Source organism: Corvus hawaiiensis, chromosome 16 (assembly GCF_020740725.1).
Source record: "Corvus hawaiiensis isolate bCorHaw1 chromosome 16, bCorHaw1.pri.cur, whole genome shotgun sequence".
In the NCBI taxonomy this organism is placed as follows: domain Eukaryota; kingdom Metazoa; phylum Chordata; class Aves; order Passeriformes; family Corvidae; genus Corvus; species Corvus hawaiiensis.
Genome location: NC_063228.1, coordinates 10,709,082 through 10,731,386, shown reverse-complemented (window position 1 = coordinate 10,731,386; position 22,305 = coordinate 10,709,082). Strand labels below are relative to the sequence as shown.

Genomic DNA, 22,305 nt, shown 5'->3' with positions numbered 1-22,305 from the left:
TGTCAGAAGTTTGAGTAGCTGCTTCAGGATCTGTCAAAATATCTTGCTGGATGCCTGCGAAACATGCCCAAAAAGTGATTTTCAGTCTTCAAACTATTATCGTCCAAACAGCTTTTTTCAGCATCTGATATGGGACAACCCATTTACATGTGAAGTTATCACCTCAAAGTTTCAATACTGAGTCACTTGTAAAGAAAAAAGAGCCTGTTTTCCGAGGGGTGAGATATATGTTCTCCAGCTATGGCTAATGGCTTCTCTGTAACCTCAAGCTTTATAAATTCTGAAACCAAGGAAGAAATTTTTTTAGTAAAAGCAGATTAAAACCAAAGAAAAATTGTTTTCATGATAAAGCTTGAATTTTCAGGTCAATACCAGGTAAAAAAATCTTCACCTAAACCACAATTACTCTTTCTACATAAATAATAAAGTAGCTACTTGTAATATGTACATTAGTTACATTATGAGCATTAACAGGCTGTTGCATTGTCATTTTTTCACATGAGTAAGTCATTTAATTAGATACTAAGACTTGATTTTTTTCCATATAGGACTGAGGATATTTAATAAGATTTCAATCAAACTATTTTGTGATACTCCCTGCTCCACTGTAAGAGAAAGGAGAAGCACATGCCTGTCTGGAAACTCAGAGCAGCAAATGTTAGATCTCAGATGAGTAACTCAGACAGTTTTAAAATTGAGCAAAACAGCTCAAGGAGAAAGGAACAAGAAGAAAGAAATTGCCTAAGAGATATGGGGTAAAACGTGCAACTTGGAGAGAACACTGAGACAACAATGAGAGCTGTTCAAATAGACCATGTGGAAGGGAAGGGCCTTCTCAATCTCTAAGTCAGTGGAGCTGAAGTGCAGTGACACTGTGCTGAAAAGATGTGGGGTGTGCCCAGACAGCCAAGAGCTATGTCCAGCTTGCCAGGATAATTGATTAGTCAGTCTACTTGTCCTCATCCACAGAGGCAGGGATCAGCCTGTGGTCAGAAGAATAAGTCTGGTGGTGACATAGCGTTCTTGGCCGCCTTTCACTTCTCCCCTCTGACATAATTCCTAATTAAACCTGGCCCCCTTCCCACAGCCCAGTGCTGGAGCAGCAGCCAGCAGAGCTGCCCAGGCTGCCCTGCCCATGCACCTCGCCTGGCCTGCCACCAGCAGGGCTCCAGAGCAGGGGCCACACACAATCACACACATCCATTTGTGTTCTTCCTCCTAGAAGCCCCTCAAACCTGACTATGAGCAGGAAGGGATTTACAGCTGGAAAACTGCACAGACAAACTAAGGATCAGCCTCCAGAGAGCCCCTCAGCCCAGCACTGCAGGAGGGGTGGGCACTGCTGCCGTACAACACCCATGGGCAGGCACCACACAACCTGCCCCAAATCCTCATTCTCTGACGGAGAAGTCACTTGAAGGTTAAAGCAGGCTCAAGTTATTTCTTGGAAATAATGTTGGTTCATATATCCAGTATTTCTTTGCTGCTGTTAGATCATTTTTCAAAAACATCAAACCCATCTCCCTCTGTCCTTTGAAGGGTCCCGTTAGAGAAGTTTAAAGGTACAAAATGTATGATATTATTTTAACATAAGCATTGTTGGCTGCCTGAGCATTTTCTTCCTTTGGCATTTCATACCAACAATATTCCCCAAGCAGTATAACATTTTTTCTAGAACATTATATATGATATGCAGACTGTTGAAGAATTTTAAAATAGGGTAAGAAATTTTCATAACAGTCAGTAAGCAAATGATTCCTCCAAAGATTCAGATTGACACATTTGGAGAGGATTAAATTTATCCAGAGAATTAAATTTGCATCAAATGAACATAAAGAAATACACAGCATAATCTAGGACTACTCTCTGTTTTTGCATGACTAGCATATTTACTGAGATGTCCTTCAGTAATTCAGATTTTGTCATTATTATTCATCATCATGAAGAGTTGTGTAGCCCTATAAACTGGAGTTTTAAGTTGATTTACTGGGTTTTTAGAACTAGAACAAAAAATTCATAAATTTAAGCAGCAATTTAGATAATGCAGAATCATGTTTCATGAATTTAAAATAAAAGTGGTGGATGATCTAGATGTATGTTTTCCTACAGACTTATATTACAAACGGTTGCTTAAAACAATTTTTTAAAACATAGGGCACAGCCTGCAAAACTCAGAGCCAAAACAATCACAAGCTGAGACTGGAGTTTTAAAGAAAAGATGCTTGTGATAAACTTTTTTATTTATTACTTACATATATGGTTAACCTTGACGTTAAGACATTTTTCCCTCTAGTCTATATAGAAGTGTGTGGAGATTACTTGTCTACCTGGACTAGTCAAGATTCTGAATTTTTGACAGGATTATCCCCCAATTCAACAGGAACTTCACAGGTTTTTTTTAAAAAAATTGTACTTTTACTATAAAATATGTCAAAAAATACAAAATCAAGCAAATAAAAGGACTGGAATTTTCAAGACATAACAATTCATCCAAATTCAAGTAGCTGAGGATCAAGCTTTTGGACGTTTTTCAGTTATCCATTTTATTTTACTAAATTGTAAGAAGAACTGGAAATGCAGGGTGCGTTTCACAGAAATCTGAAATCCACGTGGCTTTTCTTCACTGCTCTGTTGCTTTCCCTGTTAAAACTCATCAGACACACTCAGGATCGTGTAAAATTATCTTTTCTGCAGTGCTGTGACAAAGCTGCTAGAGCAGAATCACTGACATGTGTGACATTCATCCCTCTCCTCGTCCCTCAGCACCTCCCACGCCCGGAGCAGCGCTCACCTTCTCCCATTCCCGCTCGTTGTTCAGCACTATCACCACCAGCCTCGGGTGTGCCTGGTAACCATCTGCTGTGAAGGACAAATCTCTACCTTCCCAAGTCACATTCATCATAAACCTGGAAGGCAAGGAAGAAAAGTTCATTGAAAAATTAATGGGCTGTCCAGCAGTTAATGAGCAGCAAGTTCAGTCACCAGAACCACTGATTAAATCCATGCACCAAACCCTGCCAGTGCTGTCGAAAGCCTGTGCTTGCAGCATGGGGAGTCCAGGCATTTCAAGGCAGCTCATAGCTCAAGACAAAGCAAAATATTGTTTATGTATGAATTATAATGCAGACATCATTTTTAACAGCTTCCATATTATATATGAATAATCTCTCCCCTCCATGAATAACCTTTCTGGCACTTTGCACAACCTCACCAGCTTTTCAGGAGCATTTTAAGCAAACCTACATCACCTCTGTATGTAACTCTGTACTACTGCATCACTGAGTAATACTCAGAGCAAAGCGCATGCAGTCTGTCTTCCCCTGTTCCGACCTCCAAGAGCCCAGCCAGCTCTTCCCAGAACTGTACCTACACACAGTGTTGTGACACAAGGATAAATTCCACTAATGCCAAAAGCAGACATGAAAGCATCGAAAGTGTTGGTAAATATTTCAGATCAGTAATTTCAAAAGAAAAAGGATTTATGTTTTATTCTTTTGCATTTAGCTTAAATTTCAATGGTTTTCAAAAGATGTATAAATTAATTAGCATTTTGAATAGGAAAAAAAATAGAGGGACACAGATTAAAATGTACAAGAAGGAGAACTTGCAAAATTTTGTTGGAAAAAATCAAAGCTCCACACTGTTAGCATAAGCCTGACAAAGCTATCCCACAAGTAAGAGGTAAAACTGCAATTCAAAATCTTGGGAAGAAGATAATATGCCCCCAGCCCATGTCTGCAGTCTGAAGTTATTCACACTGAATTGGACTGAATTCTCAGTGTATTTAATTGAAAGAAATGCAGTCCAAGACTGATGCACACAGAAGTGCAGATGTCCATCCTACAGAAAGATGTGTTCTGAAGGGCAGAAATTTACTGTTCTTCATATATTACCTGTAGTGTTTTACCCACAAGAAACTCATACTGTCCTACGTGTTTGTATGGGGTTGAAGGAGTTGTTTTCGTTGGCTTTTTTAGCTGTAGTAGTAGCATGATCTCCTGGGGAATGTGACATAGACAAAATTCCTCAGCTCCAGATTCAGAGGAGGCTTTGTATTGACATAGCTGCTTGAAAATACCAGTAGCAGAAGCACACTAAATAAACATATATAGACCCAGAAAAAATACTGGCATTGGTTAATAATTAAATGTGCACTACCCTGAACAGCCATATTAACATCATTCAGCACCAGTTTGACAGCAATTTGTAAATTCACCCATCATAACTCATGGTTCATGACAGACTTTCAGTGTGAAAATTTTCCCCTTGACAGAACTTTGCTGTTCAGTTGAACTAATTTCCCATATATTCCATTTTTCATCCAACAGCGAAAGATCTTGCTAGGGAACAAAAGGCTTGTTTGGCACCTTGAGAGGCAGCAAACTGCCAAATAGGATTTACTTGCACACACATGTAAGGAACCAGCACAACATTCACTCAGTGCTGGAAACCACTGCGACCCAGGGGATGAAATGCCTGGGAAGTGACCAAAAGGGGAAATCAAGGATGTCCTGTGAAAACAGGCAGTACTTGTACCGGCACTTCTGCACCCTCTCCCAATTCACACCCATGAGATAACAGCCCTCACAATGAACACATCACCTGACAGGGCCATGCAGAAACCACCTCACTTCACTAAAGCTGAAAGCCAAGCATTGTGTCCCCTCCTAACAGCTGGACCCCAAACACACTCCCTGCACTGTATCAGGCTGTTGTTCTCACTTCAGTTTTTAACTACACAGAAAATGGTGATTGGACTGGAGTTGAACTCTTCTTTAATGGAGTTTGGTAGGATCACCACCCCCGATTTCAAACACTACTCATCATATTTTGGGATTAATATGCAAATGTCCTAGCCTGGAAGCTAGTCAAGGGCCATCACAAGATGCAGTAGTGATGCTCAAATGTTCCGAAAAAAACAATATCAACCGCAACTCTAAAGTGAAAAATTGAACTCAGTGTATATTTTTAAATCATGTGAATTTAACAGCCACTAAGTAAAGAAACACATTTTGCAAGTTGGTTTTTTTTTTTTAAATGTCCCTAATCTGAAAAAAATTCTCTTAAAATTGTATTCTCTGATCCAGATAGAAAGGTATCCATGAGTGACGCTCTCTGACCTACCCCAGATTCTCACACTGCAGCAATAAAAAAGAACTTCAAAAAGATTCTTGTTTTCCCAAGCACATTCTTCTGAACAAAATTCATCAGCTGCCCGTGTTCTTCAGAAATCAATGCCTACAACCTACACTCGCTTTTGAATTGTCATTTTTCTTCTGCAAAGGACAGAAGTCCTGCTCTGCTTTTACTGGCCACGATCCCAAACTATTTGTCCTACTAAAAATAACCAAATGCTTTTCTGGTCCTGGTTAGGAAGAAGGCTGTGAAGAATTTATATTATGTTATTCTTACAGAGTTTTACATTTATCCAAAGTTAATTCTGTGCAAGAGGTCTTTGGCTTCTGAATTGGATAAAATATATTTCTGAAGTAGCTTTGGAAATGCATATTGCTGTTCTTAACTAAATGAGGTGTTTAGTTATGTGAACTCGTTACTTTGAAGGGGCAATTAACAACACACCTTGGATTTGTAGTTAATCTGTTTTCATTCCTCATTAATGCTTCAGCCTTTGCAAAGACATGATAGCACAAGGCCTTGTGATGGTATTATGATGCTGAAGTCTTAATTAACTTCTGCAAACTGAAATTTGAAAGACTCCCCAGGTGATACATACATCAAAATGGCTTTTTTTTTTTTTTTTGACAGAAGTTAAGCTATTCTCACAGTGAATCCAAAACAGGTTTTTTATCATGCAAAGAACCAAATCTTAACTATGTATTTAAAAACAGTTGAAACATTTATACAATTCTTTTTTCCTCATCACCTTCCCCAACAAAACTGAAAAGTGTTGAAACACCACAGCAGAACACTTTTGCTGTCATATTTACAGCAAGCCTTTGAAACACCCAAGTTATGAACTTTTTTCAAGGTTTCCAACTTTATAAGACTCAGAAAGATCAAGCAGTTCACACAGAGCTTTAGATTAATGCCAAAACTGCAATATTTATCCCTGTCAAACTTCTAAGTTTATCCAGAAAGAGAGAACATATTGAAAAAGCTGGGTTCTCTTACCCTGTAACTACAGTATCACAACTTCATTGACTAATTCCATTAACAAATGCGTGAGGACTTTACCAAAGGGATGAGAGCTCAGTTTTCAGAACTCCATTTGGATACAATATTGCTGACACAGAGGCATCTTTTTGGCCAGCTGCTCACAGGAGACATGGACTTCCTTGTCCATGAGCTGTTTATTAAGGATTTCTTACCCTGTGTGAAAACAGTTGAAATCCTAGAGCAGAATCTTTGAGGTTTTCTACTTCTATGCTGTACAAAGCAAACGAGTTTGCAGGCTATGGCATTTCTTTTGAGGTTTACCATATATATGTCTATGCAAAATAGACGTACACAAGTGTTCTCCTAACAGATCCAAGGACTTGAGAGCACAAACAGGAAAAGTTTGTGGATTCTGTGCGGGGTATTATTTTAAGGAAAAAACCACAACATTATGTAAATTATTAAGGTCACTTTGTTTCAAACACAGATCAACCGTAGCCCTGGTCTCAAAAACTTCTCAGGGTGATGTGAGAAAGCCAACAAGGACGGAATGGAAGCACAGCAGAGCAATCCCATGACACAGAAGCAGCTGTGATGCCACCTGTGGAGCCTCACGAGCAATGGTGCTCAGGAAGTCCCCAGCCAGCCACACCCTCCACATGCTCTCTCCGGGATGCCAGGGAGAAGCATCCTCACAAAAATTCGTGTCCTCAGCATGGGCACCCTCCTGCCCACCCACCTGTGTCCCCCAAGACCCTCCAGGACCGGTCCGTTTCAGGAACACAATCAGCACTGCAGTAACAGGCTGGTTTATCATTAGTGTGAAATTCACCTAGAAAGCAGCTCCCAAACACACCAACAGCTGGGAAAAATAGAATGGGCAAGGCAGAGGCATTAATGAAAATGTGTCACTTCTAAGCTACCTCCTAAGGAGACAACTTAGTCCCTAGACCTGTAAAACAAACCACAGGGCCTGAGAGCTGCCAGGGTGCAGAAAGACCAGGGGACTCCTCTCTGCCATGAGTTCAGATCTACATTTTCTGCCCTCAGATGAGATAATCAAACTTGATAAACTCCCCAGGTGCCATCACCAGGGACTATCATTTTTTATTTAGTGTCTTCTTCACTGTGGGGCAGTGTTTCAAATCTCTGACAACTGCAGGCAATGAAGGGAAGCAGCAGAGACTTTGGGAAATACATGTTGCATAAGAGAAACTCTCCCTCTTCTCTCTCAAAGAAGGAATTTCCAAAATGAGATTTAAAGCAAATGAAATGCCTCAAAACCAACATGTTATCTGGTGATATTTCTCTTTCCTGCAAATAGTGTAAGCCCAACCACTTTAATAACCTAGACAGCCAGCCTATCTGGGCTTGGCATTCACTCAGCCTCATACCTAAAAAAGCAGGAGTGTATCCAAATTCCGTCTTTTCTTCTCTTGTTGAGGCTCTGAACTGCTGAACTTCCTTACTATGAGTCAACCACGACATTTGAATGACACTTATCAGTACAAACCCCAAGACACATTATTTACCATTAAGAAACAGACTTCCCCTGTAAAATTAAATCAAAAAATGCTTAATGTAGAATATATAATGCGTGGTCTGAAGTACATCTAGAAATAGGTCTGCAGTAGAACCCTATTAAACAAGGTACTGATGCACTTTTTTAAAGTCAATTCTGTATCTTAGGTTATGTAGGATTCTTTTTCTAAATTCAAATCCTTTGCAGTGGTGCAGTCTCTTCTTGCTCTTTGCGCATCCTCCTCCCCTTCCCAGCCCCTGCTCCTCCACAAGGGTACGTTGCTTTGGAGCTGTGTCTCCCTAGGCCTTGAGCCAGCATGGATGAGTAAAACTTTGGGAGTGATCTGCTCAGTGACTGTGCAAAAGGAGCAGCGTGCCAGCTTCTGGGACCTCCTGCCAGCTGCTCCTTAAAGCATTCACTGCCACTGGGTCTGCAAAAGTCATCTTGCCCCAGTTCTGCCAGATAAACAACAAAAACTCTTGGGGAGCCCTTCTGAAAGAGGCGAAGAGAGAGAGAACAAAGCTAGAAAGGGCTCAACTCCCTGGGATGTGCCAAAGACGAGTGTAACTAAACACCAGAATGTTTAGCAAGTTAATGCTATTATTAACACCAACATTTCAAAAAAAGCCCTAATTTGATTACATCTTGCTGCACCACCTCAGAAGCGTCCCAAACTCTTTCCCATGATATGTGCCTGGCTTCCTGCAAGGGAATGGTGCCTGCAGCAGCTCCATCTCCAAGCATGTTCATTTATATGTTGATTTTTGAGCCCTGCTTTCAGCCCTGAAGGCAGGCTTTGCTCAACTGCCAGAGGCTATGCTTGTTCTCTTGTTTTAAATTATTTTAATTATCGCAATAACAAGGTAATGTTCTAATCCAGTAACTGTTTGGTACTTTCTGCTTCCTAAACTGACCTAACCTGGGAGAAAACTCTAATACAGATTCTCAATTATTTCTTGAATCGCTTTGTCAGTAAACCAGCACCATGTTGGGGTCTCTTGGGCAGAGAGAGATTATACATATAATTATACACCTCCAATCATCCAATAAAGAAGATGATACCTATTGTTCCCGAGTCTTCTGACTTAAATGAATGAATCCTCTATAAATTGGCTGCTGATCTGTATGCAGGAAAAGATTAAACAGATTTGATGGATTATTCATCAAACCATTGTGTCCCTTTAATCCCAGATTTTGCTCAAAGGAGGCAAATTTATCTGTCATGCTAAAAGCTGCAATCAAAATATTGAACTTATGAATTACTATCAGGACTAGGGAGAGAGCAAACCCTCACCCTCTGAAGAATGTGCTGTGCTCAAGGATAACAGCACCACAACAGCAAGGACAACTAAGCTTTTGTCCCTGGCTCTTTGGACTCCCCATTGCTCCTGCTCCCTGGTTCAGTGATGACAAATAAAGGAAATCATGCTTGGGAAAGGCAGGATATTTTCTGGACCTACACCTTCACTACTGAAGGATGGTCTCTAAATCCTGCCTATTGCTTGGCTGTATTTCGGAACAGAATCTCACTAAACGGCAGCACCACACGGCAAACACTGACTACCTATGGACAGACACACCTTTTGGCTTTTTGGGATAACGGCAACAGCTTTACCATCCTCATCCATCCCTGCAAGGATCGGCGTGGTTGGAAATGTTGCAGTGAAATATATCTCCCAGGGTCAGGACTTCTACAAACGCCCTGAGTACTCTTGTAAACAAAGCAGCACCATTTCAATGCACAAAGCAGCAGCATTCTCCACGATGACTGGCAGGGTTATTGTGTTTTGCTGTTTGTTTGCTCCCACGTTTTCTTTTATTCAGAGAGAACAAGAGTTCGTTCAACTGACTTGGCATTAATGAGGTGCTAATTTTATTTATCCTACTGTACCAGTATTTCACACAATAGTGATTTTCTGCCTTGGGAGATCTGGGTCTCACACAGATAGGAAAAGATGATCTGAATCAATACAGATACAAATATACATATATATCTGTGGGTTTAATGCATTGAAAATGAGCCCCGTATTTTATTACAAATCCTTTATTCATAGGGAGAAACTGGCTTTCCCATGTGTATCAGAAACGAACATTGATCAGATCATTCCAAAAACTAAAGCAAACCTGATTTTCTTCTGGGTCTAGAAAGCCAATAAAAGCATTTTAGAACTGCAGTGACAGAGAAAGATAAATTGTGTGCTTCAAAACAAATATATCTTCAAACCAATTTAATACTCAAAGGATTTGAGAAAGAGGGAGGAGGAGCTTTTACTTCATGGCTTGCTTTCTTTACAGAGAATTTCTTCACAAATGGAGATAAAATTGCTATCTAGATGTGGGAAGTCGCACATAAAGTATTACTCGCTTCCATTTACAAGCAAATTAGCTATTATGGCATAGCCTCAGAATACTATACTGGGTTTAAAGCTGAATTAGACTGTCATTACGATAGATGGAGCCTAAAAATCCTGGGGTTTTTCTCTATTTTGAGCTTTTTTTTTGCTCAGGCATCCCCTTACACAGCCTCTTCCCTGATTTCCACTGAGTTCTCTGCTTCTGAGCTTGCAAGCAGTGTCCTCTTGTTCAACCCTACTTCTCCAGTCCTGATTTCCAGCTGGACATGGGGGCAGAGTACAGTAGGTCCCAAGTCCATAACCTGATAACTTTAGTCCTTTCTGGAACATGCTCCAAAACCCTTTATTCAGGTTAGTTTCTTAAAACAACACATTTACATTGACCTTGTAGTTTAGATTACAAACTTGCACTATCTGGGACCTGAAACTGTGAAGATACCACTTCACAATAAAACCCTGATTCAGGCATTGATTTGTCATGTGAAGTAGAAAGCTACAATTTAGTGCTGAGGATGAGAAAGTACAATGAATTTATGTAATTCACCTTGGCAGGGAGAGACTGGTCAGCTTCCTGAGATTACTTAGTACTGGTAAATGCTTGTATATACTTACCTTTCCAGCAGATTATATGTGACAAGAGCAGTCTTGGGGAGTTATTACATAAGAAAGACTATTTAAAGTTTATTCATTTTAGTATAATTCTGACATTTTTAAACTAAAAATAGCCTGCTTCTTGTTCTTGTGGTGTTGGAGAAGCTCAAAGAATCTCCAGTACAGAAAATGTATTTTTACTTCATAGCTCAGTGTTTCTTTCACATCAGGAAGTGACTTTTTTAGCCACAGTGCACTATAGCTTCTCCTATTAATAATTCCTGGGTGCAGCATGCACTGCACACTGCAGAATCTCCTGGTGAAGTCTAATCTCACTGCCCTTAGCACTCATGAGCCCTGTTCTTGTACTCATGCAGATTTAATGAGAAAATAAAGATTGTTGAAAGAAATACAGCTTATGCTGAGTATTGAATACTTAATTCAAGTCTACATGAGTGTATTAGCCAAACAATAGGGTGGGAGCCTTTTTCCAAACAGGTTCAAGTTTTTGTGCCTCTTCCAAGAGTATTTTAAACCCCAACAGTTATGACAGAATCCAACTTAACTTTCACAGAAACTGGAGTTCAATTATTAATAGTGGACTCCTTTGTTTGTAGGTCAGCTCCTACTGGTAAGGCACAGAGTTTGGTTAACAGGATGCTTTCACTGCTCCCTGGCATTGTCAGCACATGCATTAAGAACCAGCACGGGGATGCCACACTGGGTGCAGGTAGGACAGTCCTCCCAGCAGTGCCTCCCAGCTGCTCTGCCCTGACACCAGGGACACACCAGGGCTTTCCCAGAGCCTGCTGGGCCACACAGCCACTCCCAGGGGCCAAATGGGGCAGCAGGAAAAGAACTGTGGGTTTTCTGCAATGTCTCTGGGGAATTTGTAGTTTTAGAGGCAGAGGCTCAAAAATAGGAAAGGGGAAAAGGGAGCACAAAAAAACTGCAAGTGTCATACAAAAGGCAAGTTCTCGCTAAGGAAATGTTAAAATCCATTTACGTGGTAGCATTTGGCTTTTAAGAAAGCTTCTGAAGAATGCTGTGTGCAAAGATGCTGTTTTCATGGAAAACAACTGTTCCAGGACATCGTGTGGTAATCAACTCCTAATCTAAATATGCAAATACATCTCAAGATTAAAACTGTTCTAAAATCTCGTATCTGAAATCAGCACCAACTTTCCTTCCTGTGCCAATTCTATCCTGCTTTTCTGTAGAAAGCACTTCATCTGCACTATTTGGTCAGAACAAATGCCATAAATACTGCTTGGTAGTTTCCATATTGTCAAGAGCTATTAAAAAATATGTCAGATACCCTACTTCCTCTCACAGACCAGATAAAGAAATATATTACTGTGCAACATTTTGGATAGAAGTAATCAGGGTATCATGTCTAAAAGGGATAATTAAAAGGAAAATAATAAAAAAAGAATCCTGATTTAAACCTTGGCAGTTCCCATCTGAGAAACTGTTTAGAGAAACATCTCTATCAGCCTGGATTAATGCCGATTAATTTTTACAGTTATTCTATTGGAGGTGACAAAAAGTATACCTTTACAAGTAGAGGGGACAGATTTCAGATCTTATGTGATAAAAGCTGCCTAACTATTCTAATACTTCTATAATACCCAGGGACAGCTCTTTAATACTGCACATCGCTTGTCTTCTAAAATATTACCAGGTTCCTGCTGATGCAAGTGATACAGGCACAGCCTCCAGAGCATTGTGGCAATTTTACCTCATCGTTAAAGTACACAACAATCCAATTTTGTTAACTCAGCTTCACACCCTCTAAGACCAATTCCTGGCATCTTCTGCATTAGATTCAGAGCAGTATTTATTCTCCACAGCACACATCATCTCCAGGAGCACAACTACCACTGCAGCAAGTCCTCTTGCACATTCTCCCGGAACATCTGAAAACCATTGCTTAAAAAGGGCACAATAGGATTAGCAAAAAACAATATTCTCCTTCAAAAAAACATACAGTGGCAGTGGAACAGAAAACTGCCAAGGCTACATAGGTAAAAACAACCCAAAGCAATCATCCTTACTTGTGCAAGGTTTGAGAGGGCCGGTCATTTTTCTCCAGTTGTCCATAGCAGCTCGTTCTTGCTTCAGGAATGAAGGAGTACTTTTCCAGCATGGCTGACGCAGCAGTGGCAATAACCCCAAGGCCATCCCGTACCCGAGCTTCTAAACTGTAGTCCCACTCATCATAAGCTGCTGAAATGAGTCCTGAAGGAAACTCCTTGGGAGTGATTTCTGTGTTACCACTAACCAGGCTGGGAACTATCCAAAAGAAATCATAGCCAGTAAGGCCCAGGGACCGAGCCTCATCCAGGATGTAGACAGCTTCGTCCTTGGAACAATACAGCAGGATGACGGACGAATGGATTTTCTTCAGCTGAATTTGGGTCTTGGCATCTCCAAAGGCAGTATCGAGTATGATGACATTCTGCATGTCCCAGCCCACAAAACTGTTTTCCACAGTGGTCTTAATGACATTGATGAAATCTCGATATCCAGGGAAAGTGGTGGTCACCAGAGAGAACACGTGCCAGTCGTAATCCTGCATGATCTTCAGCATGATAATGGCTTCTTGCTGGATGGAAGCCCCAAACTGGAAGAACGTGGACATGACATCCTAGAATACCAAACACAGCAAAAGATTAGTAATTTGGTACAACTCTAAAGGGAAGAGAATCTCTAATTCTGCTTTCTTTGTTCTGGCAGAGCTACCAAACTTCTATTGCATTCCAGTAACTCGCTGTGATTTATCATTTTCCGATCATCAGTAAGCAATGTTGATCATAGGTATTACAGCTAATTAAAATATTTGCCAAAAAGTAACAAACCAATATTTACATAGGAAATTTCCAAGTGCTTGATCACTTGAAGACAACAACTCAGATCAGTAGCTACTGAGGAAACTCCCTAAGGACAGCCACCCACAGTTGAACAACTCTCCAGCAGGAAGTTTTACATTCCTGTAAATGTAGGAATGCAAGCCAACAAACTCACACCAATTTGTAGCTACAGTGGAAATAAAGTGCAATGCTCATGCTGTATACATGCTGAAGGAGCTCTGTACTTCCAGACAGAATGTCTGAGGGAACTTCATTTCCAAGGTTCACTAGACTCGGAGGAAGCTTTCAGACTATGCCAAAGTAGGTTTTCTGTCCCCAGGGACTGAGTTCACTCCTGGTCCTGCTCCATTCAGAGCACATGGCCCATTGATGCCTGATGGAGAATTAACAGGATGGGACTCCAAGGACAACCAGCAATCTGTCAGCATCCTCATTAAAGGACTTAAATGGAAGTAACTTCAAACAATGGCCCCGGAGTCTCTAACTGCTCTGTAATGTTGCCCAGCACAGATTGGTTTCTAATATTTGTCATATGATTTACGGAATTAATAACATTTTATACAGCATAAGGGCAGGTGCTGCTTATTTTAACATTATTAGAAATAGGTAGCACAGTTAATTTTGTTGGCACTAAATTTCCAAACACTTTCAGTGGTCTATTTTTATTAAGTTGCTGTAAGATCTAAATTTATTTTTGAATTTTACATTCTGCATTTACATACAATAATTAGAGTGCCAAAATGATACATGGGAAGCTGTATAATTCTTCCTTTTTATTTTACTTCAGTATTTATTCTTGACCAGTAGAGGCAACTTATCTGCATCATTTTCAGAAACAGAAAGCATGAACTCCTGGTGAAACAAAAGCTTATGATTTAAAAATAAGATAGGAATCATTCAAGATTTCTTATGCAGGCTTCTGATGGAAGACACATACGGTGCCTTTAATTTAAAGAGTTTTATGATCATGGTCACAAACTGCTATCCTATTTTACACTTGCAGGGAACAGAAACAGATTAATTGATTTGGGTTTCATGGCAGGGTGGTGTTAAACATACAAATATTAGTGAGAATGATAACTCAGCTCTGCAAGCTCTGCAAATCTATTCCAGGAAAACAGTCTGCACTTTTTTTAATAGAAGATGAGGAGTGTTATTACTTTCCAAGTGTTAAGAAGCTGACACCAGGATTTTATATAGCTTGACAGCAATAAAAGTCTTACAACTTGTGTCATACCCTGAAGACTGATACTGAAGGTATAAAATACACACTGCTGGTGGCAATGAAATCATCTGCCATGGCTTCTTTGGTACCGCAAAGATGAGATTCTGAATGCCAGAGACAGATTTGAGATGTTGTGGGTTAATTACACGTTATAAAACATGTTTTGGAGAGGAACTGAAGAAGGAATATTTGATTGCTGAATTCTTCCAGGAGCTATTTCCTGGTGACCCTGTACCTGGATACATAAAAACAAGCAAACAAGATTTTCATATGGGGATATTCACAGCTAAAGGAACCCAGCACACAGAACAGCTGCTCAGAGTCAGCATTTAATGTTTTAATTACTGATTTACAATTACACAGCAAAGTAGATATCTAGAGACAGTGCCACGAATCCAGCTTTGCTGCAGCTTCCTAACTGAGCATAAAAAACATTGTAATGCAAAGGCAATCGCTTCAGTTTTCTTCTCCAACTCTTATCTTGGTTTCCATTTCTGATTATGCTAAATTCCAGTAGAAAGTAAAATAATTTACAGTAGATTAATTAGACTCTATCCATATCCTTTCAACTCTCCCCCATTTCTACGTATGTTTTATGACTACTACGGCAGTGGAATAATTCTTTCAAACAATACATACACCTTGGTCCTTTGTGCATGACAAGGAACTTCTCCAATGAGGCAACTCAAGTATTTGAGGACAGAAAACAATCACGTGGACATTTTCTAGTGTGACCTTTCTAACTAGTAAATACATATTTTTAACCTAGAGCAGTCCTTGGCATCTTCCCTGGCAATTAAGAACAGTCTTGAGCACAATGCTCTGTGTCACCATTGCAGCAGGCTGACAACAAGAGAGAAGTAATAAAAATAAATCCTTTCCTTTTCTAAACATTATGTTAGAAAAACAGTTTATGAAAGGAGTTTTGATTAGACATTTTTGTAAAGGTCACACCCATATTACAAGAACCTGTTTCCTATAATTGTGAATGTGAAGTCTAGTCAAAATCCTGATCAATGGTGATTTTGGCAATCATGATCAATTTGTGATTAAAATGCTGGAAAAGCCTGCAATTATACAGTGCAAAGTTTGTGTTCAGGAAAAATGGAGGCATAAATATCACAAGTGATATTCTCATCTGAAGAAATCCCACGTAACTGCACTGACTTCACGGGATGCTTTTATAGAGCTGAAGACCTGATGTATTTACAATGCATCTGAAACAGACGGAAGATTACAAGCAAACTGTAGCCTTAGGAACTTCAGCAGATACTTAAATGACTATAAGGAGAATATTCAAGGACATATCCATTAAACTGGGGGGGGAAGGGAGAAGTTTAGTGAAGAAATAGCAAATAAATAAAACTGTAACAGATTCAACTATTGAATTCTTAAACATCTACACAGCTTTTCATTTTGGGGGGTTTTAAGCTTCACATTCTTTTCAAAAAGCATTATTATTCCTCTGCTTTATACAGACTTAAATTCCATATGTGTAACAAAATAGTAAGTTCCAATTTTCTATATTCAAATGCAAACTAGAGTGATGTTTGTGAAAAATCAAAATTATTCTGTTATTTTCATTTAACTGTCATCTTCTCATGTATTGAGACATCCATCTAAATCATTGTTGAAGTAGGAATACAGATGTAATATCAGAGGTGCTTTAAATGCACACCAGAAATTTTTTTTTTCCATTCCTCAGTGTCCCCAACTATTGAGATTACTGGTGGAGGTTGTAAGGAAGTGGTACATTTTATCCAGGGCAAGAAAGTTTTTACAGAGGAATTTCTCAGATAAATCTCAAAGCGTGACAATCCCAAGATGCTACACTCGATATGAGTAAAAATTTAGTAGGAAGAAGTAGTTTTCTCTCTCAACTTCTTAGGTAGATCCCACCACAATCATGGGAACAAAAACCAGCAATGAAAAGAGAAGGTAAAGAGCAAATGAAAACTTTTTGTTTCTGTCTTGCACATGAGTGTGCATTTTACAGCAAAACATCTCCCCATATGTTTCACACCAGAAGGAAATAATCCTTCAATTGCTTCTTGCTTAATGTTATTCCTGAATTTTGCATGTGACATAAAGTTCTGTCATGCAGGAGAAGGGCACTTCAACGTTCCCACGCTTGTGCACAAAGCAGCGCAGCTCTCCCTGCTGCTGTCATTTATAGATTAACATATTAGAGCAAGTTGCTTTTTAATTAGTGTACCAAGTCTATAAACCTGTCACTGTTGTCAGAATTGCATGTTTCACTTCCCCAGTTCCAGCAAATTACAGGAATGTTTCTCTGGAAACCTCATCCTCAGCTATTTTCAAGACATCTTGGTTTCCCAGCTTTTCCATGAGCTCAGCAGGGGCCACTCCCAGCTGCTGTAACAGCTGAGGTAAGTCCTGGCAGTACTTTGTGCCTACCAGGGAAAAGGCTGCAGGAGTTGGTCAGTTAAGGAAAGAAATATTTACTATCTAAACTAGCATAGCTTTTGTCAAATGAAAATTAAACGCTAAACCAGAACAAAACTGGGGTCAACACAGGACCAAATCAATTTTCCACTCCTCAGACACAGCAAGGGACAGTCCCTTCACTGGTAAGACCATATTATGACAGGAAGCAAAAACCAATATGAAAGAGTTTAAAAAGAAATCCAGAGGATGAGTTTATTCAGCTAGCAACAAGATTATTATGACAGGACTATAAGTAGGACTTTAAAGTTATCTTAATTGCTTCATTCTTACTCTCTTTCACAAAGATCAGCAAAAATAATTTTTCTCTGATTTTACACCACTGTAAATTAGACATTCCATTCTCATAAAGATTTAAGACACATGGTACCAGGTCTCCATACACAGTGCAAGCTGTTCCCTATTTAATGCAGTATAGTAGTTATTCACTATTTTTATAAAGACTGGGAAAAATGAAAGCCAGAGGTTACTCATTAATTCAACTGAATAATTTAGCATCACATCAAAAATATACTGAGCAAAATTATTTGTACTGATCTCAAATGTAGGTAGAAAAGTGCATCTTGCAGGTTGTTAACTTGGTACCATTTTTCTTGGATTACTTGAAGTGGTGCATCACTGGTATCCTCTGGTAAACACGAAGTGAGTTGCATTTCTCTACCTTGAATATCCAGGCCCCAGCCACAGGGTTTTTCTTTGCAGAAGGGCACACACCCATGCCAAACTTTCAGTAAATGCAAGCACTGAAGTGGAAGAGCTGAAAGGAAAACCTTTACTCCAAGACACCCTGCATATTTTTGAATTCTTAAGTTATTAAATTCCGCCTCTATTCATTAAGAGATAGAACACGCAATTCCCAACACAAACAGCTCACTGAGGTGCCCAGGGAGAAAACTCCTCCATTATCACCATGGGAGCAATTTGGGGGAGATTATACAAAATTCTGTGCTTTCATACAAAGTACAGCAACATGTGAGGGTGGAAATAATTTACTCATTCTTACAAAACACAGAAAATACCTGCCTCCCAAGGACCTGTCACCACTCTGGCCCCACACATGGTGAAACCAGAGCCAGAAAAAGGGTGGAAATTTCCTTACTCCATAATTTAACTGATGCAAATGCACAGCCACAAAATGTATAAGGGTCAACTAAAAGGACAACCCAAGACCTTACTTTTTATTTTAAAAGTTTGCTCTAGGAGAGGAACATCGAAGTTAGAAAAGGGCAGTAGAAAGCAAGGGAGTACATTATGGCTTTCCAATGTCTGACATGTCCCCTTTTATTATTTCAAGGAATAAATAGCAGAGAAACATGATTTCAAAAGGTTAGCACTGGCTTAATCAAGCATGTTCTTTCCCATTTCCAGAGGGAGTCTGCAGGAATTCATTTCGCAAAGACTTCTGTATTTTCAGGTCATGGCTTCATCCTAAGAATTTTGCTAGGTAACAAGTTTTGTGGGGTTTTTCCTTTTTAATATATCCATTTAGTGTTGTAATACCTATTTGGCTTATCTAGGCCTGTTACAATAGCTGAAGTTTGTCACGATTTTTTTTTTTTGTACCAGAATAGCAAACAAACAAAGACAAAGGAATGAGAATAGAGTTTCTAGAGATTGTTGCAGAGTCATCTGGGTTTGATCCTTTACATTTTCGAATAGTAGAGTGTCATGTCTAATGAAAGTAACTCAATATGCCATTACAGTGAAATAATCTAATTATGGAAGATTACTAGTCTTGCACAAAGTTCATGAGCCATTCCTGGGCTGGACCTCACTCACCATCTGGGTTTTCAACACATCTGGGTTTTCTTTCACAGACTATTCAAACACTGGAAATTGTGGTGTCTCAGTGTGAGTTCCTGATGAACCAGGACAGACAAGTGAAAAATGCTTTCAAAGGCTGAAGTGAGCCAACAAGCCTGTGACCAGGCAATAAAACCCTGGAAAGATTCACGTGAATCAGCAGGGATTTTTGGGGTGGTCATTTGATGGAAAGTTTATTAAAAAGATGCCTCCTTTCTAGATAGACTTTAGTTTCCACAGGTACAGAAATGTTTTACACCGTGAATATTTCAATGAGGAAGGGCAAAATTGTGGGTCTACAAAAAAGGTAGCATGGAGCTGCTGTGCTATTTGGGTACGTAACAGCTATTGTGCAGCTTTTGGGGTCAAAACAAACCCCAAGATAAGAGCAGGGTACTGATGCCTGCAAAGAACATAAGGGAGAATAACAAGTATTTTCAAAAAAAATATATTTGTTTTGTATGTTCAAATATTTCTTGAATATAAATCCTTGACTCTTTAACCCGTGGTGGGTCATGTGGTTCTGTACATCAGTGTAATCAGCATTATCTTAAAATATTTTACCTTTATGGGAGTTGCATGCAAGTTTCACTTCCTGTCAGTATTTCACTCAGAAAATAAATATTGAAAAATGTGTTTCACCTAATATATTGGGCAGCAAGGAGGACGGATTTTAGCTGAGTATCATTGTTTTTATGCCACTTGCCATGACTGCAGATAAATGCTTTGCCATTTTTTAAATCCAGATTTTTTTCATGGTTTGTATAAGCAGTGTCCTTCTGCTTTATTCATGTAATTAGTCATCACTAAACTGATGTAAGTAAATAGTCTCTTGAAGAGCCGAAGAAGACCTCATTTTCCATAGGAAAATGACTTTAAATGAGCCACGGAGCACATCTTTCACCTCAAGGAACACCTGAGTTCACATGGAGAGCTCTTGAGTCTGTCCTTTCAGTGAAACCTCTTTGAGCAGTTGTTATGAATGATGGGAGAGCAATTAGGAAAATTAATGACTTTCCAAAGACAGGGAAAGCAATTGCTGTGAAGTTACTCCAATAATACTGGTGAAAGTAACTGGCTTTCTGCTGTGTGGGAACATTCAGCTGCCAACAATTCACATTTGAGACACCAAAACAAAGTTTTGGTGACAGCATTAGAAAAAAAAAATGAGGTCCTGTTCCAGCTCTCTCCATGGCAACGTGAGGAAGTTTAGAACACAGTGACAGTGACTTGTTCTGTACAGGTCACCTCCTTGGCTGAGAAAAAGAACCAGTGAAATGATGCAATCCAACCCCAAACCATGATTTTACTGCAAAACAATCAAAATGCACTTGTTGCAAGGAGGAAAGCCTAGGTGCATTTTTTGAAACAAAAAAAAAAAGCCACCAAACATTTTTCAGGCTCATAGAAGGCTGTTCACCAGGTATCAGAAATAATAGGCATTAAGAGAGCATCATCAAGCCTGCAAATTAGCCCAGTGAAAGGCCAAGACTCAGGAAATCCAGCAGGGACACACACAGACATTTTAAGAAAGGAAAAGTCTAGGTAACTTTCCTCTCCTAGTACTGGTAGCTCCTTTTAACTCACATAATTCATCCCTTGAAATAAAATACCACGAAGATATAGGATGTATGAAGGATAACACTCAAATAAGGCAGATGGATCTCTGGAAAATAGATAAAAATCTTTGTATATAGACTGTCCATCCTCACTATCTCTCATATTCCGCCGGGCCTTTATTTACTGATGTTCCCTTGTTTCATATCAGTATTGAGACACTCTGCTTTTTGCTACCCAAACAACACACTGGGCTATGGGGAATACCTCACCTTCCTCGAGTTGCACTCTGTGGCTGTGGAGAATTATCTATCAAATCAGTTAGTTCATTTACTTTGAATCTCATCTGCTCCCATAAGACCATCATGGATGAGCTTCTCTTGATTCATGGGCAATTTGGGGAACTTCAACGGATACAAAAGCAAAGCATTTAGGTTACAGTGAGTTATATTATTTCTTGGAGCAGACAGCAAGGTCTAATTATAAATCTTGAAAACAATCCTGCTGCCAATGGCTATGCTTCCTGAAATCAACCCTGTACATGGAGTTTAACCAGTTTCAAAATGAATCCCAGATAGCCAGGTTTTGGTACAGTCAGATGGATCTCTGACACAAAGAGGGATTATAAAATCTCCAAGCAACTCCAAAAAGAAACAAATGAAAGAACAGTGCTTTATCTTTCTCTTTAAATGAGAAATGAAGCTTGCCAGTACATATTTTTTAGATTTTCAGTAAATAAAATTTTATTGTAATAGTTAAGACTTACATACTTTACTGCCCCAAAGGATTACATCATTAGTCTTTAAAAAGCACAGTGGTCACATTTTGTCTGATTAACAGCTTTTTACAGCACCAGCCTAATTCATTTTCTTTTCAGAATCAGTCACCCATATTGACTTCACTCTACCTTGGCCATAAGTTTAAACAAGCACACAAATTACTGTGAGCCATCCACAGAATATGCTAGAATCCAAATTGACATCATCTTGGGTATCTGCTAAATTAAAATATGTAGTGGTAATATTTTAGCTAAGTAAAATTGGATGTGTTTGTATTACTATTGCTGTGCAATCAAAAAGTATAAGTTGTTTGAACAGCTTATGGAAGCTTTCAAGAATCGATGCTACGCAATAATTCCTCCCTGGAACAAATGTTCATTCCAGCTATTTGGTATGCAACACACTAAACATTTTGCATAATTATATCACTTTACAGTGTCATTTTCATATGTATTGTATACCCCAACCTAGAGGAAAAGTTGCTTAGAACAAAGGTTTGAGGCAGTTGAGGATAAGTATGATTCTCTGCTCGAATCTCTTATCTAGTACAAATACTGCACAAGAAAATCCTGCAATATCAAACCACTTACAGCTCACACACCAACAGAAGTTACGACAATTTACAGCTTTTGCCATTAGCAGCTTTAAAAACAACACCATCCAATCTTATTAATCCTGTAAACAGAATCAAAACCTTACCTACCCACAATAACATTTAAATAATACTATGGCCAAGAATTCAGCATTAAATCCAAAATCAGTAACAATTTATGATTTAATAGCAGCTGAATTCAGCCAAATAGGCTGTTTACTTACAGTGTGTATTGCATGTGTGCATAAATATCATACACTATATAGAAAGATAAGCATCATTGAATACCAATAAAAATGCCTTAAGACATCATCTCCTTATCTGAAAACATTTGGTCTCAACTGAATGCTAAAACACTTCTCACTTGTGTTGAGGATGAGAAGCCAGAAAACCATTAACTAAGTCATTTCCATATATCTCCACTTA

The 22,305-nt window shown here is 39.2% G+C and overlaps 1 protein-coding gene across 4 annotated transcripts in view; it reads right to left on the bottom strand.

The window, feature by feature from the left end:
• Positions 1-22,305, bottom strand: part of GRIN2A (glutamate ionotropic receptor NMDA type subunit 2A) — a 168,161-nt gene that overhangs the window by 61,451 nt on the left and 84,405 nt on the right. For all 4 annotated transcript variants that reach the window (XM_048320666.1, XM_048320668.1, XM_048320669.1 and 1 more), the window contains 2 exons: positions 12,642-13,234; positions 2,792-2,906 (listed from right to left, as the gene is read on the bottom strand). In XM_048320666.1, coding sequence (XP_048176623.1) covers positions 2,792-2,906; positions 12,642-13,234 — 708 coding nt within the window. The remainder of the gene's footprint in view (positions 1-2,791; positions 2,907-12,641; positions 13,235-22,305) is intronic.